Here is a 19791-nt window from a genome sequence, read left to right as displayed (position 1 = left end):
GTTGTGTGTAGCAGTATATTAATGCAAAATATTCAATATAAAAACTTGCAAAATGCTTACTGCCCTTTTGTTTCACAGGGACGGGCAACATGGTTGCAGTAATGATTGGCAACATCAAAGGCAGTGAGATTTTGGCGCTGGTGAGGGAAGGTATTGCCGTTTCCATGGTGATTGAAGTTGGGAAGCAGCATGGACCATGGATGAGCCAATACTCCATCTTCTTTGTCTCAGTTTCCTTTTTCGTCGTCACCGCTGCCACGGTGGGATATTTCATCTTCTACTCCGCAAGAAGACTGCGGCTTGCAAGGGCTCAGTCAAGGAAACAGGTATGTTTATTCAGTTCTGGAGCAACGTGACACGATGCTGGGCAAGCTTGACTCTTTCTTGCTCCAGCTATGGAGACATTCTGTAAGTTACCTTCTTGATCTCCTGACTGTTTAATAAGCTTGCGTCAACTTTGTTTCTGCAACATTTTAACCCCAAGCTTTTGTTTCAAATTAATTCATGCCTCTGTTTAAATAAGTAAAGGTAAGGCCATGACCTTACCAGAGGACCACTGGAGGGGTCACTCATTAGAGGGAGACAGCTGCTGGTGGGTTAACCTGAAAGTTACCTCAAGCAAAGGGGCACGATTGAAAAGCAGGGACCTTTGTGGTAACCTTGGCCGGTGCAGGAATTGAACCTGCACTGTTGGTGCCTCACAAACCAGCAGTCCAGCCATTTCTATCTAAATAAACATCCAATACCACAACTGAACCTGCCTCTACCACATTTCCAGAAGACAGCACACAATCAAGGTCTACATGTACAGGAACAGCAACTCAAAATGTTGTGTAGCTCACGCATTGGTCAGGAATTTTTCTTGTTTGCATTGTTGAATGTATGAATTTATCAAAGTGATTTTTGCAGCTTCTATTCTAGGACAGCATTGCTTTCATGCCAGCATTGAGGTTTGCATTGTAAATCAAGCCATGTTTTGGCCACAACACTGTATTTTAAGAGCAGAAAGTATGGTTTCTTTATTTTAAGGCAGCTTGTGACGACTTCAGTTATCATCAAAAACATAAATGTGAATATTTAGTGATTGCTTTATGTAAAACTTTTGAAAATTGGCTATTTTAAAAGTTAAAAAAATTATGAAGAAAATAATATTTTTCACCTTGTGGCATATTGGCGATTTTCTTTTTCCTTCCAAACCAGGCTGTGCCAAGATCCTGGGGTATGTACTGGAGCCTAAGGTGTGGATGATTAGGTTAAATACGTTTGAAGGGCTGATTGACTTACTCCAGTTGAATTGAGCAACCCTATTGCTTGAAAATACTTTATTTTGGTGTTTGTTGAAGAGAGAAGTGATAGGTTCTTTAAACCTGAATAAAACTGATTTTGGAGTCTAATGCTTTCTGGTTCGAGTTCCAAACAACAAGATTTAAGTTGACTTATGCAGTGGAAGCAAATGTAGTAATTTAGTACATAGTAATTATGGTCGCTGGTTGTCTGGTTATGTTGAGTACTTTGTTTCTCCTGTTGAAGAAGAGCTCGCTAGAAGCTTAGTTCTGAAATCAAATGCTTTACTTCATGAATTATTTTGATTTTGATGTTTTAAGTGAAGAAACGTTTGGGTTTAAGCTTAACATCTATGTTGCCTTTTCTCCTGTCTGTTTCATCATCAACACTGCCAGAGATTTCATTGCTTGGAATGTCACATTTTCTTCTCCAGTTTCCTCATTTCCCAGTTTGTCTCAGTCCCAACCCTCGAACTCAGCACCACCTTCCTAACCTGTAATCATCTTCCTGATCTCTCCGCCCCCCACCCCCACACCGGCCTATCACCCTCACCTTAACCTCGTTCCACCTATCACATTTCCAATGCCCCTCCCCCCAAGTCCATCCTCCCTACCTTTTATCTTAGCCTGCTTGGCACACTTTCCTCATTAGTAAAGAAGGGCTCATGCCCGAAATGTCAATTCTCCTGCTCCTTGGATGCTGCCTGACCTGCTGCGCTTTTCCAGCAACACATTTTTGTGTCACATTTTCTGTCAAGCGGCACAGATTTGTTTTTTTTCCTGATTTGGTGTTGAGACCATCTCTTCCCAGGAGGAGCCAGCTCTGCTGAGCAACAAAAACCACCACTCTGGGATAGCCACACGGCTCTCGCTGTTGGGCCAAGAGCCAGTTATCACAAGGGTGTTCAGTAAGTGCTCCTCACCGATATCACTGCATAGAGAAATGCCCCACTCTCAGCCCCAGGAGCGAAGGCTCACTGCATCTCAGCTTTGGAAAACTAATAGGAATCTTGCTTGGCATGACGTGATTCCAAACTGGAACATTCCTGAATGTTCCACAGGAAACCTTGGCAGGAGCTATGAGACTGCTCAAACTGTGGTTTTTGTTTCTGTTTTGAGTCTTTTTCTCATCGGTGGCACAGTTTTCCAGGAAGCTGTGAGTTGTCGTATCAATCGGAACTTAACTGCTTGTGAGGTCACACATGTTGTGGATACCCCATCTCCACCCATTATGGGTTTATCCTCTCCTTAGGAATGTTGTTCTCCACTGATTCCTGGCCACGTGTATTGTTACATCCTGGATAGTGGTCATTTTGAAACTATTTCTGCCAGCCTCTCATTTCTTAAGCTACTCAGGTCACCATTAGCATCTTTTTTTAAAATTCATCCCACAAAGGACCTGGTTTTACCGACTCCATTTCCTTGTGTAAAAAATCAAGTTTCTAAGACCTAAATTTTCAGTCAAAAAGCAAGTGATCAGCTTCTTTGTGTGTAATAGTCTGGAAGAGTTGAAATCTACTGTGTTCCCATCACCTTGCTATCCCAGCACTTACAGCTCAGACTGTTCCTGCCAACCCTGTCCACCAAAGTAGTGCAAAAAAATGAATGTGCGGAAATAGGCCCTTCAGCCCAACAAGTCCACACTGACCCTCCGATGATTAACCCACCCAGACCCACTTCCCTCTGACTAATGCATCTAACACTATGGGTAATTTAGTGTGGGCAATTCACCTGATTTGTGCATCTTTGGACATATCAAGCTCAAAAACAAAAATGTACAGATGTTTATAATGTCATTCAGTTTTTTTCACATCCGGAAAACAATATGACATAGCAGACGATGCAGTGGCTGTGTAAGCATGTCATCAAGATCTATTGAGTGACAGTGTGAAATCCCGGTCTTCTGTGGCAGGACAAAATTGTGTCTCTTCACTCTTTCACAAACCTTCGAGCCAAAGTGCTGCAAAATGGGACTGGAGTGGATCAGTGCTTGATGACCAGCATACACACGACGGGCCAAGGGGCCTCTTCCTGTGCTGTAAGACTGGTACATCAGTCAGAGCTGCCTTCGTGATCTGCACCATGTTTTTTGCTGGTTTCAGGAAAACAAACGTCAAAGAAATGGAGTCATTCTGACAATATTCATTGACACATTTTTTCAATTTCATCTTTTGGCGGCAGCAATGTGCCAAAATTCCTTTGGTTTGTGCGTAAAACTCCTTTTTTTTTAAACTAGCTCCAAGCTCTAACATTGTTCCAAGCTGCTGCACAATTGTTTGTCTGCTGTGCAGTCTGAACAACATTTGAGGTTTGAACTAGGCTGAATATCTGCTTCTCCCTCATTGATGGTTCGGTTACCGTGTTAGGTATTGGGATTGGCTGGTCACTGGAGCACTGCAGCACACAAAAGACTTGACCCGTGACTTTGTGGGTTGGTGTGTGCAGGCACAATGAGCTGTGCACCCGCGTCACAGTCTGCTGTTGTATAATTGTTTGAATGATCCTGAAGAATTGCCAATGTCAAACTAGCATCCATTTTATACTCAATCTTTCCCCCTCAGAATAGAAAAATCAACATTTTTTTTATAATGGTGACCAGTTTGATATCATGACAAATCAAAATTGTCTTCAAAACATTAAAGGGGGTTCTTTCTTTTAACAAATAAACTGTTAGCCAGGTCCACTGTAAACGGATGTAAGCAGGCTTTGCCCTGTCCAATTATTGTAAAAAGAGGTTATTGACTGAGAAGTAACAGTGATCAGGGATAAAGAAAATTATAACAGTGTTATCTAAATAGTGAGACGTTGCATAGTTCTGAGATGCAGAAAGATGTGGGGATCCTAACGCATGAATTGCTGAAAGTTGGATGCAGCACAGCAAGTAATCAGAAACGCTGTGAGAATGTTATGGTTTATTATGAGGGGAATTGCATGCAAGAGTAGGGAGGCAACGCTTCAGCTCTACAGGACATTGGTAAAACTATCTAGATGTTGTGTCAGATGGAATACGGAGAACTAGCCATTTGGATACAGAACTGGCTCAAAGGCTGAAGACAGAGGGTGGTGGTGGAGGGTTGTTTTTCAGACTGGAGGCCTGTGACCAGTGGAGTGCCACAAGGATTGGTGCTGGGCCCTCTACTTTTTGTCATTTACATAAACGATTTGGATGTGAGCATAAGGGGTACAGTTTGTAAGTTTGCAGATGACACCAAAATTGGAGGTGGAGGTGTAGTGGACAGCGAAGAGGGTCACCTCAGATTACAACAGGATCTGGACCAGATGGGCCAATGGGCTGAGAAGTAGCAGATGGAGTATAATTCAGATAAACACAAGGTGCTGCATTTTGGGAAAGCAAGTCTTAGCAGGGCTAATACACTTAATGGTAAGGTCCTAGGGAGTGTTGCTGAACAAAGAGACCTTGGAGCGCAGGTTCATAACTCCTTGAAAGTGGAGTCGCAGATAGATAGGATAGTGAAGGCGGCGTTTGATATGCTTTCCTTTATTGGTCAGAGTATTGAGTACAGGAGTTGGGAAGTTATGTTGCGGCTGTACAGGACATTGGTTAGGCCACTGTTGGAATATTGCATGCAACTCTGGTCTCCTTCTTATCAGAAAGATGTTGTGAAACTTGAAAGGGTTCAGAAAAGATTTACAAGGATGTTGCCAGGGTTGGAGGATCTGAGCTACAGGGAGAGGCTGAACAGGCTGGGGCTGTTTTCCCTGGAGCGTCGGAGGCTGAGGGGTGACCTTCTCGAGGTTTACAAAATCATGAGGGGCATAGATAGGATAAATAGGCAAAGTTTTTTCCCTGGGGTCAGGGAGTCCAGAACTAGAGGGCATAGGTTTAGGGTGAGAGGGGAAAGATATAAAAGAGACCTAAGGGGCAACTTTTTCACACAGAGGGTGGTACGTGTTTGGCCTGAGCTGCCAGAGGATGTGGTGGAGGCTAGTACAATTACAACATTTAAGAGGCATTTGGATGGGTATATGAATAGGAAAGGTTTGGAGGGATATGGGCTGGGTGCTGGCAGGTGGGACTAGATTGGGTTGGGATATCTGGTCAGCATGGATGGGTTGGACCGAAGGGTCTGTTTCCATGCTGTACATGTCTGACTCTAATTGTTACCAGAAAGGCTTTCACCACAATACACTTGACCTTTAGCAATTTATTGGCCATAAATTGGTGATTAGCCTTTTACTCAAGTCAATTGTGACTCAAAACTGAATGGATGCTCATAACGAACATTGTTTCAGAAAAGAAATGCTGGTAAAACAGCTCCCATCTTAAAGTAAAAATAGAGAGATGAAAAAAGACAGACACAGCCCTCGAGGAATGTGAAACAGAAAAGAATTTAAGCAAGGTATTAGGAGGGCTAAATTGCAAATAGAATTAAGGAAAATCCTAAGGCATCTCATGACTTATTTAGATGAGCGTTATGTGTTAAAGGTCAGAGAAGCAGCAGTTCAAGTGGGGAGTAGTCATATGGAGATCCACAAAGAACCGGAGGATTTGATAAATGTTTTTTAAACTTGAATAAGGAGCAGAAAGGTCACTAGAGAAACAGTCGGGCTACTCGAGGATAAAGGAGGGAATTTGGGTGTGGAGCCAGATGAGGTGGGTGAGGTCCTTAACGAATACTTTGCATCGATATCCACAAAGAAGAAAGACATGGTGCATGGTGAGGCCTGGGAGGGGTTTCTTGATATTGTGGAGCATGTCATTATAATAAAGGAGTTGGTGTTGGGTCTTTTAAAAAGCATTAAGGTAAACACATCACAAGGACCTGATGGGATCTATCCCAGAATGCTGAAGGAAGCAAGGGAGGAAATTGCTGCAGTCTTGTATGAAATCCTTGTATCCTCTTTAGTCACAGGATAGGTCCCAGGGAATAGCCAAAGTTGTTCCATTGTTTAAGAAGGCCAACAGGGACAATCTGGCCGGTGAATATTTTGTTAGTGGTAGCGAAATTATTGGTGACAATTCTTCGAGACATTCTTGGGATTTATTCACGTTTAGAAATATGTGGACTAATTAGTGACAGGCAGCATGACTTTGTGCAAGAGAGGTTGTGCCTCACAAACTTGATAGCATTTTCTTTCAGATGATTTGAGGACAGGGTGGTGGATGTTGTCTGTGTGGACTTGAGCAAGGCCTTTGACAAGGTTCCTCATGACCGGCTGATACAGAAGGTGGAGTCACATGGAATCAGTGGTAAGCTGGGAAGATGGATACAGAACTGGCTTGGTCATAGACAGAGTAGAGGTGGAAGGGTGTTTTTCAAACTGGAGATCTATGATCACTGATGTTCCAGGAGTCCCAGCACTGATCGCTGCACATGTTTGTAATATATTTAAAAGATCTTGGAAGAGAACGTAGGTGGTCTGATAAGTAAGTTTGTGGATGACGCAAAATTAGGGGATTTGCCAGGGGATACAGCAGGATATAGATAGGATGGAGACTGGGTGGTGAAATGGCAGATGGAATTTCATCCACACTAATGTGAAGTGATGCATTTTAGGAGGTCTAAATGCAGGAGGGAAATATACAGTCAATGGCAAAATCCTTAGAAGCGTTAATATACAGAGGGATCTATGCATCCAGGTCCACCGTTCCCTGAAAATGGCAATGCAAGTGGATAAAATGGTCAAGAAGCATATGGCATACTTGCCTTCATCAAAGGGTGGCACGGTACCTCAGTGGTTAGCACTACTGCCTCACAGAGCCAGGGGCATGGGTTTGATTCCTGCCTCAGGCGATTGTCTGTGTGGAGTTTGCATGTTCTCCCTTGGTCTGTGTTGGTTTTCTCTGGGTGCTCCGGTTTCCTCCCACAGTCCAAAAATGTGCAGGTTAGGTGGATTAACCATGCTAAATTGCCCTGTGGTATCCAGGGATGTGTGGCGAGGTGGATTTGCCATGGGAAATGCAGGGTTACAGGGATAGGGTCGGTGGGGTGGGACACTCTTCAGAGGGTCGGTATGGACTCTTTGGGCCGAATGGCCTGCTTACACACTCCAGGGGTTTTGTGCTTCTATGGTCAGGACATAGACTATAAAAGTTGGCAAGACGAATTGCTACTGTATAGAACTTTTTTTCGGCCAAGTTTGGATATTATGCACAGTCCTGGTCACCACCCTACCATAAGGGTGTGGAGGCTTTGGAGAGGGTATGGAAATGGTTTACCAGGATGCTGCCTGGTTTGGAAGGTTTTTGCTATGAGGAAAAATTGGAAAAATTTGTTTCCACTTGATAATTGGCGGCTGAGGGGTCACCTGATCGAGGTTAACATAGTTATGAAAGGCATAGATAGATGATGGTCGGAATCTCTATTTTCTCAAGATAGAAATGTCATTTATTAGGGGTCATAGGGTTAGGGGAAAACTGGAAAAGTTTAAAGGATGTGAGAAGCAAGTCTTCGCACAGAGGGTGGTAAGTTCCTGAAATGCACTGCCAGAGGAGGTGGTGAAAGTGATTACAACAGTAGTTTGACAGATATGATGAGGCAGGGAATAAAGGGATACTGACCACGTAGAGGCAAGATGCTTTTAGTTTAGAAAGGCATCATGTATCGGTGCAGGTTTGGTGGGCCAAAGGGCCTGTTCCTCTGCTGTACTGTTCTTTGTTCGAAAAGATTCAGCAGGTCAGGCAATGCCTGTGGAGACTGTTACCATTCCAGGTCTCCCCTTGCTACCTGTTTAATCTTTATCCATTTCCTCTTTCTCCTTCTATTTGCCCAGACTTCAGACTGAAAACATGAAGTGTGCAACAATGGCACGCCAACTAATACAGTATTCCAAAAATTCAAGTGTGACCAATATTCCTGAATCAAAAGCTTGCAATAACGGTCTGTTCAAAAGTGGGTTATCTGACTGTCCCAGACCACTACTCATCACAATTAAACTGTTTTTTCACTCCACAATTGCATTCAAAGGTAACTCCAGTGAGTTAGATAATATTTAACTTATCGATTGTATACAGATCAGTCCAGCTTGTTTTGCTGCAAAGTAATCTCTGCCATTGCACAAGTCTCTCCCAAGCATGTTAGTCTGGGATGAATTATGATCTCTGAATCTGAGGGAGGGTGTCACACAACCAGGTTCCAAGAATCCCTGGCCTAGGACTTCTAACAGTTGTGAGTAATGCAGATAGGGAATGTACACAAATGAACGTGTTAAACGGCCACTGTCACAATGTGAGCAGCTTTGTTCTAGAAAAGTTGTTCTACCAACATTAGTTTGACTAGTTCTGCTTTTAAAGCAAGTCAGTTCTGCTATAATACCGTAGTTCCAGTCTCATGCAATCCTGTGTTGTAAGAAAGTCACATAACAGCAGCACCTTTTGAACCTAGGGGGTGGGAATTGCATTATAACCAAAATTGGCGCTTTAGAAACAGTCTCCCCAATTCGTCAATCGTGTTATAGCGAATTCGTGAATTAATGAAACGTGCTATAGAAGAATGACCTGTACTTGAGCGATCACTTATTGTTGATTCTACTTTGATTTACAATGGAAGAGAACATTCTACCTTGTGAACGCGATGAGTATGTCTTCATGGCTATAAAATCTCATTTCTTTTGTCTGTCAATTGAGAAACTGCTGCCACGATGAGACTTGCTGAGTTTGTGGGGACGGGAGATGTCCCGACTCAGATATTTTGAGCTCTTGGAGAATTTACTTATTTATACACACTTTTCATTTGAGATGGCTGAAAAGAAAATGAAATATTGTAAGCAGGAACTACACATTATGTATGACATCATAATTTAAATAGGCAATGCTTAAAAGCAAAATGCAGTGGGTAGTCAAAGTCTCGGACTGAGACAATGGTAGTGTCATTGGACTAGTAATCTGGAAGCCTGGTCAAAAACCCTGGGGACATGAGTTTGAATCCTGCTGGTGAAATTTGAGTTCCATTAATAAATCTGAAATGTAAAGCTAGTCTCTCTGTTGACTGTGAGACGATCGTTGATTGTTGTAAAAACCCATCTGGTTCACTAATGTCCATTTTAGGGTAGGAAATCTGCCATGCCTACGTGGTCTGGTCTGTCTGTGACTCCAGAACCATAAAAACATGATTGTCTCTTAACCCCTCCTCTGAAATGGCCCAGTAAGCCCCCCCCCCTCCCCCGTTTGCAGGCAATCACATCACGTGGCAGAATCAAAACGAAAACAAAGTAAAGACAAAGTAGAGGAGAAACTCAGTAGGCTTAGCTGCGTCAATGGAAAGAAAAACAGAGTTAATGTTTCAGTTCTGTGACCTTTGATTGACCTGAAACATCAACTCTGTTATCTCATCACAGATGCTGTCAAGACCTGTTGAGTAATTCCAGTTATTTGGTTTGATTTTGCTGACAAAACAACTGTAAGCACAGACTCAAAAGATTTTATGAGACATGTTCTAGATATGGCAAAATAACTAAAGGAAAGGCCTGAAATCCTGAAACCTCCTTGCAGCCTTGGTCTAATCATGGAATGAATGATCTGAAGTCAAGAGGTGAGGTGAGAGTGATTGGAATGTTGTCAGTACCTGTAGTTTTAGCACTACCCAGTGGCTCCAACCATTTCTTGTCAATCAAATTGGGTGAAGCCTCCTGAGGAAGTAAAAGCATTATTGAGCTTTCTTGACTATAGCATCTTGACCTTGGGTGGACCAGGACAGATTGTTGGTGATCATCATTCTGAGGAACTTGACGTTCTCCACCATCTGCACCTCGGCTCCATTGATGCAGAAGGGCGTGTCCTCCATCTTGCTTCCTTTAAATCAATGGTCAGCTGTTTCGTGGGGCTGAGGGAGAGATTGTTATCTTGACATGGTGTCACCATGCACTCTGTGTCTCTTTCCTGTATTTAGCTGTTCTGAGTGACCAAGGGTGACTCTGTAGATGCAATGAAATTAAAAATATCTACAGTCAACAGAAAATCCTACAATCTGTCCTTTTGCTTGACATTTTTAACCAACTGATTATTTTAAAGATTTTAAATCATAATGCTTGCATTTTGAACAATGTTGAAATACTTCTGTTCAGCTAATGGATTGCTGACTGTTCAAGCAATTAGATAAGGAAGTCCAAGTTTTTAAATAATTCATTATGATCATATAAATTTATGGAGCCATAGAGATCGAGATAAGCTTGTACAAACTCTAATGTACCTGATGTAAATAGCTGTGCTACTTTCACGTGACTGATGTTATCTGGCCTAACTAGTCAAATGATGCCTTGGAAATTTGAATGTGCACATATTGTTTCGTGAGTCAAGGTTAGAGTGGTGCTGGAAAAGCATAGCAGGTCAGGCAGCATCTGAAGAGCAGGAAAATCGACGTTTTGGGCAAAAGCCCTTCATCAGGAATAGAGGCCTCATTCCTGATGAAGTGACTTTGCCCAAAACATTGATTTCCCTGCTTCTCAGATGCTGCCTGACCTGCTGTGCTTTTCCAGCACCACTCTAATCTTCACTCTGATCTCCAGCATCTGCAGTTCTCACTTTCGCCACATTGTTTCATACCTACCCTACCTCTCAGCGGCCCTAAAATTAATTAAATTAGCAGCCTGGTCTGCTCCTCTGTCACTCACAACACCAGCTCCTCCACGGTACATTCCCAGGCAGTTGCTGATGGTAACACATGTCCCTTTTGCCACCTCCTTTCTCACTGTTGCCTTCAATTCTCAGCATTGAGTATAGAAATTGAGACGTCATGTTTCAGGACATTGAGGCTACTTCTGATTGCCCTGCTATAGGAAGGATATTGCTAATTTGGAGAGGGCGCAAAAAACATCTACAAGGATGTTACTGGGTCTGGAGGAAGGGAGCTATAAGGAGAAGCTGGAAATTTGAATGTGCCCACATTGTTTCATGAGTCAAGATTAGAGTGGTGCTGGAAAAATACAGCAGATCAGGCAGCATCTGAGGAGCAGAAAAATTGATGTTTCGGGCAAAAGCCCTTCATCAGGAAACACACTCATCAAGTTAGATCAGCAAACACATCGAGTTAGATCCCATCTACCACCCCCTGAGAAAAGGAACAAGAAGTGACTTCACCGCAGGAAATAACATCACCACAGGGGATGACATCACCAACCCAAAGAAACCCAAACATATAAAGAGAAAGCAGGAATTTTCAGCATTGCTTTGTATGAGGTCTGCTAAAGATGTTACCTAGTAAGGTAACAAAACATCTGGAAATGAACGTTTCAGCTCGGCGAGCAAACCTACATCCCAAACTCTACCCTCTGTATCGCGCTTCTGTACTACCATCAGCAATTCCTTATATTACTCTGGGCCAACTTTACCATCTGGTACACTTTGCTACTACTACTTTCTCAAACCCATCCCTCACCCAGCCCTCTTCAGTGCCAAAGCATCCCATCAGATTCGAGACATTAACTCTCTGCTTTTTGCTCCACAGATGCTGCCAGACCTGCTGAGCTTCTCCAGCATTTTGTTTTTGTTTCAGATTTGCAACATCTGTAGCACTTTGCTTTTATTAAATTCATAATGTGTTGTAGTTTTATTAAGAAATGTTCGATTGGAAAAAAGACCGTTGTTTAATGCAACATCTTTCTTAATTCCGGGACAATGACTATTACTTATTTTTAATAAGTAATCTCTCAGCTATGGAAAGTGTGCACCAATTGGCTGACACAATTACAGGTCCCTTATAAGCATAACTAAAACAGGTTAGTTTACCCAACTGGAAAGACAGATAGTGGCCAAAATACAAGGTGTAACCCTTTGTGAAAATCTGATGATGTGAAAAATTGTTTGAAAATCTTGATGTGGAGGTGCTGATGTTGGACTGGGGTAGACAAAGTTTAAAAACACACAACACCAGGTTATAGTCCAACGGGTTTATTTGGAAGCACTAGCTTTCAGAGTGCAGTACAACCACCTGATGAAGCAGCAGTGCTTCGAAAGCTGGTGCTGTGAGATTTTTTTTTTAAACTGTGAAAATCTTGGTTTTAATGTCTCACCAATAGAGCAACTTTGAGAAGTGTGCAATATTCTTTAGAAACTGCATTGGCTGAACTCCAGGTAGTCAAATCCAGGAGCTGGCTTTGAAGCCACCGGCTTTTTGGCACCGTCAAGGGTGTTCTTATCCAAGTCGAGCTGAAACTGGGTACAGGACGCGATGTGGGAATCTGAGCAATAATTGTCACCTTTTCTGAGAATTGTGTTCTGTCCTGATAATTGCATCAGTAAAATAAACTGCAATACAAGATTCACTGCACAAGTAAACTGCAGTGGACTGATCCAATCAGTGATCATGTTGGAAGATTAAATGTCAGCTCAAAGTTTTATCAAGCCTGGAACTGGAAACACTTCACTTTTTTTTGAAAGGGAGTGTAAATCCAAATGCCTTTCCAACTCTTCCCTTTGAAAAATACTTTTGAGACTGGGGATCAGTTTTTTTTTGAAAATTGAATCTGTAGTCAGTGTTTGTTTGAGAAGGATAGACAGGGTGACCATAAGGTATACAAGCTGAATTGAGTCTGCTCTGCCATTCAATCATGGTTGATATGTTTTTCAACTCCATTCTCCTGCCTTCTCCCCATATAAGACATATAAGATAATCAGGATTAGATAGGGTGGACAGTGAGAGCCTGTTTCCTCAGATGATGATGGCTAGTACGAAGGGACATAGCTTTAAATTGAAATGTGATAGATATAGAACAGAGGTTAGATGTAGGAGAAAGTGAGGACTGCAGATGCTGGAGATCAGAGCTGAAAATGTGTTGCTGGAAAAGCGCAGCAGGTCAGGCAGCATCCAAGGAGCAGGAGAATCGACGTTTCGGGCATGAGCCCTTCTTCAGGAATGATGTAGGTTCTTTACTCAGAGTAGGAACAGTAGTAGACTCGCCAACTTTAAGGACATTAAATGATAATTGGATAAACATATGGATGAAAATGGAATAGTGTAGGTTAGTTGGGCTTCAGATTGTTGCGCTGACCTGTGAAACCATTGAGGGCCAAAGGGCCTGTACTGGATTATAATGGTCTATGTAATATTAAAAAGCCATTTTTTTTTCCCTGATTTTTTTTTATTGAATTCAAATTCTATCATTTATGTACCAGAAGGACATGGATGATTTAGAGGGGGTGCCAAAAAGGTTTACCAAGATATTTTAAGGTTTTAGTTATGAGGAGAGGCTGGATAAACTCTGATTGTTTTCACTGGAAAGACAGAGGCTGAGAGGTGACCTGATAGAGCTCTACAAAATTGAGGGGCATAGATAGGATGGATAGTCAGAAGCTTTTTCCCAGGGTGGAAAGATCAACTACAAGGGGGAACAGGTTCAAGGCGAGAGGGAGAACGTTTAGGGGAGAAGTGTGGCGAAAGTTTTTCTCTCTGTGTGCTGGGTTTATGGGACATATTGCCAATGGAGATGGTGGAAGGAGGCATGTTAGCAACATTTAAAGCACATCTTGATAAACACATGAAAACAAGGCAAACAGAGGGATAGAAATTGTGTGGGCAATAAGTAGCATATTTAAATAAGGAATAGGAATTGGTGCAGGCTTGATAGGCTGTATTGTATTGTATAGGGTGGCGCGGTGGTTCAGTGGTTGGCACTGCTGCCTCACAGTGCCAGGGTTCGATTCCTGCCTTGGGCGACTGTCTGTGTGGAATTTGCAACTCTGTGTTTGCGTGAGTTTCCTCCTACACTCCAAAGATGTGCAGGTCAGGTGAATTGGTTGTGCTAAATTGCCCATAGTGTTAGGTGTATTAGCTAGGACTAAATATAGGGTAGGGGAATGTGTCTGGGTGGGTTACACTTTGGAGGGTTGGTGTGGACTTGTTGAGCCGAAGGGCCTGTTTCCATACTGTAAGTAATCTAATCTTAAAACTCTTGATTCCCTTACTAATCCAGAACCTATCTATTTCTGTGTTAAATATATTCAATGACTTGGCCCCCACAGCTTTCTATGGCAGTGAGTTCCACCCTTTGTCTGAAGAAATCTTCCTCATCTGAGTTCTAAAGGGTTATCCCTTCACTCTGAGGCTGTGGCCACAGGTTCTAGTCTCTCTCTTACGAGTGGAAACTTCATCTGCACTTCCACTCTATCCAGGCCTCCAAATATTCCATTAGTTTCAATGAGATTCTTCCCATCCTTCTAAACTCGGAGTGTAAACACCAAATACTCAACAGCCCCTCATATGGCAATCTCTCATCCCATGCTCATTCTTGTAAACCTCCTCCAAATCCCCCTCCAATGCCAGCACATCCCTCCTTAGATACAAGGCCCAAAACTGCTCACGATATTCTAAATACAATCTGACCAGAGCCTTATACAGACTGAGCAGTACATCTTTGCTCTAGTATTTTAATCCTCTTAAAATGATTGTCAATGTTTCATTTGACTTCCTAATCGCCAACTAAACTGTATGTTACCCTTAATTGAATCCTGAACTAGCACTCCAATATCCCTTTGTGTTTCATATTTCCAATGCCTTTCCCCATTTAGAAAATAATCTATACCTCTGTTCTTCCCTTCACAGTGCACACGCTCACATTTTTCCACAGTGTATTCAATCTGCCACTTCTTTGCCCACGCCTCTGGCCTGTCCAAGTCCTTCTGCAGCCTCCCCAAATCCTCAACACTACCTGTCCTTTCACCTATCTTTTGTATTATCTACAAATTGAACAATGATGTCCTCTGTTCCTTCATCCAGATCTTTAATGTATAATGCAAATAGTTGTGGTCCCAACACAGACCCCTGCAGAAATCCACTGGTTGCCATCCTGAAAAAGACTCCTTTATCTTCACACTCTCTCTGCCTTTTGCCAGTCAGCCAATCCTCTATCCTTGCCAGTACGTTGCCCTCAATACCATGTTCTATTATTGTATTTCACAGCCTCCTGTGCGACACCTTATCAAAGGCCTTCTGGAAATCCAAATAGATCATGTCCACTTGCTCTCCTTTGTCTAACTTGCTCGTTACCTCATCAATGAATTCTAACAGATTTGTCAAGCATGACCTCCCTTGAAGAAGCCATGCTGACTTAGCCCTATTTTATCATCCACATTCAAGTGCTCTGCAATCTCATCCTTAATAATGGGACTGTAAAATCTTACCAATGATAGAGTTCAGGCTAACTAGCCTATTGTTTCCTGTCTTATGGTATTCTCCCTTCATACATAGGGGTGTTATATTAGCCATTTTCCAGTCCTATGGGACCTTCCCTGACTTCAGTGATTCTTGAGAGATCACTAGCAGTGCCTCCGCAATTTCCTCAGCTATCTCCTTCAGAACTCTGGGATGCAGTCCATCTGGTTCAGGTGATTTAACGACCTTCAGATGCTTCAGCTTCCCCAACACCTTTTCCTTCATGGTGGCCACCACATTCACCTCTGCCCCTGACTCTCTTGAAGCTCCCGCATGCTATTGGTGTCTTCCAATGTGAAGACTGTTGCAAAGTACCTATTCAGTTCATCTGCCATTTCTTTGTTCCCCATTATTACTTCGCCAGCCGCATTTTCCAGTGATCCAATGTCCAGCCTTGCCTCGGTCTTACCTTTTTGGATTTTAAAAAAAACCTCTTTAAAGCTTCCTTTTGTATGGCTAGCCAGCTTTCCCTCCTATTTCATCATCTCCCTGCTTATTGTTTTTTGTTTAAGTTATCCTATGCGTTTTTTTTAAAGACTTTCCAAATCTCTGGCTTCCCACGAAGCTCCGCAACATTCTCTGCTTTTTATTTTGCTTTTGTGCTGTCCCTGCCTTCCCTTGCCAGCCTCAGGTTCTCAGATTCTCCTCCTCTCTCCAGAATGCTACCTTGAAGTTCTCCTCCTCTCCCTGCAAATTCCTGATAAACGGCTTATGCCTAAAACGTTGATCTTCCTGCTCCTCAGATGCTATTTGACCTGCTGTGCCTTTCCAGTGCCACACTCTTGAATCGTCCTCCCTCCAGTATGTTTCCCCCTCTTTGGGAGAAATTTCTGCTGTACCACCCGAATAATGCCAGAAACTCCTGCCTTAGAGAGAGTCATACAGCATGGGAACAGACCCTTTGGTCCAAGTCCATGTAGACCATGTTCCCAAATCAAACTAGTCCCACTTGCCTGCGTTCAGTCCATATCCCCCCTTTGTTCCTCTGTTGTCATCTCTCCAATGCACTGAGATAAATCATTGTGCACTGGCAAATTCGATGATACAAGGAGGCCATTCAACCCATCAAATCTGTACCAGCTCCTGAAAGAGCTACCCAATTCATCTCACTCTCTGGCCCTATCTCCGTTGCTGTCTAACTTCATTACTTTCAAATGTATATCCAGCTCTCTTTGGAAACATCCCAAAGAATCTGTCTCCACCATTGTCTCAGGCAGCACGTTCCAAATCCTAACAATTGAGTAACAAAGTAAATAACCTGATAATCTCTCTCAAATATGCTAGTTGGGGGGGCGGGGTTTGGCCAGAGCACAGGGAGAACTCTAAACTGCACCTTTAACCTGTCAAATTTAAAATCAAGTATTATTTTTAAAATGCTCTCCCTTTTTAGTAAGATTACTTTTTAAATTTCAGAAGCCAAGGTATGATATTAATGGTGACAAATAAATGGCACGAATTACTTCTGTTTTTTTTCAGTTGATTTGTAACAGGGTTATTTTCATAGGCACTGCAGGAAGCGTGTATAGCAAAGCCCATCAATAAGAGATGAATAACATGTTTAAGGATGACCACAGTTATAAACACAGAAATATAGTTTGAAAGTCAGCAGAAATATAGTTTGCAGTTTGAAAGGGAGAAATAAAGGTAATTATGACGAAAATAGACTGGAAGCAGAGCCGAGCGGGGAAGACAGTAGAGCAAAAATGGCAGGAGTTTGTGGGTATAATTGAGGACACTGTACAGAGGTTCATCCCCAAGAAAAGAAAGATTATCCAGGGAGGGATTGGACAGCCATGGCTGATAAAGGAAGTCAGGAAATGTATTAAAGAAAAAGAGAGATCTTATAAAGTGGCCAAGAGCACTGGGAAAGATTGGGAAGGATACAAAAACAAACAGAGGATAACAAAGAGAAATAAGGAAGGAGAGGATCAAATATGAAGGTAGGCTAGCCAGTAATTATTAGAAATGATAGTAAAAGTTTCTTTCAATACATAAGAAACAAACGACAGGCAAAAGTAGACATTGAGTCACTTCAGACTGATGCTGGAAGCCTAGTGATGGGAGATAAGGAAATAGCAGGAGGACTTAATAAGTATTTTGTGTCAGTCTTCACAGTGGAGGACATGAGTAATATCCTAACAATTAAAGGGAGTCAGGGGGCTAAGTTGAGTATGGTTGCCATTACAAAAGAGAAAGTGCTAGAAAAGCTAAAAGGTCTTAAAATTGATAAATCTCCTGGCCCCAATGGGCTACATCCTAGAGTTCTGAGGGAGGTGACTGAGGAAATAGCGGAGGCGTTGGTTGAGATCTTTCAAAAGTCACTGGAGTCAGGGAAAGTCCCAGATGATTGGAAGTTTGCTGTTGTAACCCCATTGTTCAAGAAAGGATCAAGACAAAAGATGGAAAATTATAGGCCAATTAGCCTAACCTCAGTTGTTGGTAAAATTCTAGAATCCATCATTAAGGATGAGGTTTCTAAATTCTTGGAAGAGCAGGGTCGGATTAGAATGAGTCAACATGGATTTAGTAACCGTGCCTGACAAACCTGTTGGAGTTTTTTGAAGAGGTGACAAGTAGGTTAGACCAGGGAAACCCAGTGGATGTGGTCTATCAAGACTTCCAAAAGGCCTTTGATAAGGTGCCACACGGGAGGCTGCTGAGCAAGCTGAGGGCCCATGGTGTTCGAGGTGAGCTACTGGTATGGATTGAGGATTGGCTGTCTGACAGAAGACAGAGTTGGGATAAAAGGTTATTTTTCGGAATGGCAGCCGGTGACAAGCGGTGTCCCACAGGATTCAGTGTTTGGGCTGCAGCTGTTCACATTATATAATAATGATCTGGATGAAGGGACTGGGGGCATTCTAGTGAAGTTTGCTGATGATACAAAGTTAGGTCAGCAGGCAGGGAGTACTGAGGATGTGGGAAGGCTGCAGAAGGATCTAGACAGTTTGGAAGAGTGGTCCAGGAAATGGCTGAGGGAATTCAATGTGAGCAAATGCGAGGTCTTGCACTTTGGAAAAAAGAATACAAGCATGGACTACTTTCGAAACGGTGAGAAAATTAATAAAGCCAAAGTACAGAGGGATCTAGGAGTGCTAGTTGAGGATTCTCTAAAGGTAAACATACACGTTGAGTCTGTGATTAAGAAAGCAAATGCAATGTTGTCATTTATCTCAAGAGGGTTGGAATATAAAAGCACCATTGTGCTACTGAGACTTTATAAAGCTGTGGTTAGGCCCCATTTGGAGTACTGTGTCCAGTTTTGGTCCCCACACCTCAGGAAGGACATACTGGCACTGGAACGTGTCCAGCGGAGATTCACACGGAATGGTAGGTCTAACATATGAGGAACGGCTGAGGATCCTGGGATTGTACTGATTGGAGTTTAGAAGATTAAGGGGAGATCTAATAGAAACTTACAAGATAATACATGGCTTGGAAAGGGTGGACGCTAGGAGATTATTTCCGTTAGGCGAGGAGACTGGGACCCGTGGACACAGCCTTAGAATTAGAGGGGGTAAATTCAGAACAGAAATGCAGAGACATTTCTTCAGCCAGAGAGTGATGGGCCTGTGGAATTCATTGCCGCAGAGCGCAGTGGAGGCCGGGACGCTAAATGTCTTCAAGGCAGAGATTGATAGATTCTTGATGTCACAAGGAATTAAGGGCTACGGGGAGAATGAGGGTAAGTGGAGTTGAAATGCCCATCAGCCATGATTGAATGACGGAATGGACTCGATGTCGCCAAATGGCCTTACTTCCACTCCTATGTCTTATGGTCTAAATATTACAGTCCCAAAGGAGGCCATTCAGCCTATCAATTCTGCATTCTTTTGGGGGATGTGGCATTCCTGGTAAAGTCATCACTTGTTGCCCAGTTTGGGGGAATGGTACAGAAGGACTCAATTTTGGGCCCGTATCTCAGGAAGAATGTAGTGGCCATGGAGCATGTTCCATGGAGTTCACGAGAATGGTCCCAGGAATGAAAAGCTTAACATATGAGGAACGTTTGAGGACTCTGGGTCTATACTCGATGGAATTTAGAAGGATATGGGGGGATCTAATTAAAACATACTGAATGGCCTGGACAGAGTGGATGTTGGGAAAATGTTTCCATTACTCGGAGCTGAGGGCATAGCCTTGGAGTAAAGGAAAGACCTTTTAGAGTGGAGATTAGAAGAAACTTCTTCAGTTAGAGAGTGGTGAATCTGTGGAGTTCACTGCCACAGTTGGCTGTGGAGACCAGGTGATTGAGTATATTTAAGGCTGAGATACATTAGGCTTTTGATTGTCAAAGCAAATCAAGGGTTAAGGGAGGAAGCAGAGAAAAGGGATGAGAAACTTATCAGCCATGATTGAATGGCAGAACAGACTCAATGGGCTGAATGGCCTAACTTTTTTTT

The 19791-nt window shown here is 42.7% G+C and overlaps 1 protein-coding gene across 5 annotated transcripts in view; it reads left to right on the top strand.

The window, feature by feature from the left end:
- Window positions 1-19791, top strand: part of rnf128b (ring finger protein 128b) — a 146478-nt gene that overhangs the window by 95713 nt on the left and 30974 nt on the right. For all 5 annotated transcript variants that reach the window (XM_072595569.1, XM_072595568.1, XM_072595572.1 and 2 more), the window contains one exon: window positions 79-326. In XM_072595569.1, the coding sequence (XP_072451670.1) occupies window positions 79-326 (248 nt within the window). The remainder of the gene's footprint in view (window positions 1-78; window positions 327-19791) is intronic.

The sequence above is a fragment of the Chiloscyllium punctatum genome, chromosome 25 (genome assembly GCF_047496795.1).
Source record: "Chiloscyllium punctatum isolate Juve2018m chromosome 25, sChiPun1.3, whole genome shotgun sequence".
Lineage (NCBI taxonomy): Eukaryota > Metazoa > Chordata > Chondrichthyes > Orectolobiformes > Hemiscylliidae > Chiloscyllium > Chiloscyllium punctatum.
The sequence above is the reverse complement of the archived record's forward strand: the minus strand, read 5'-3'. Positions and strand labels throughout refer to the sequence as shown.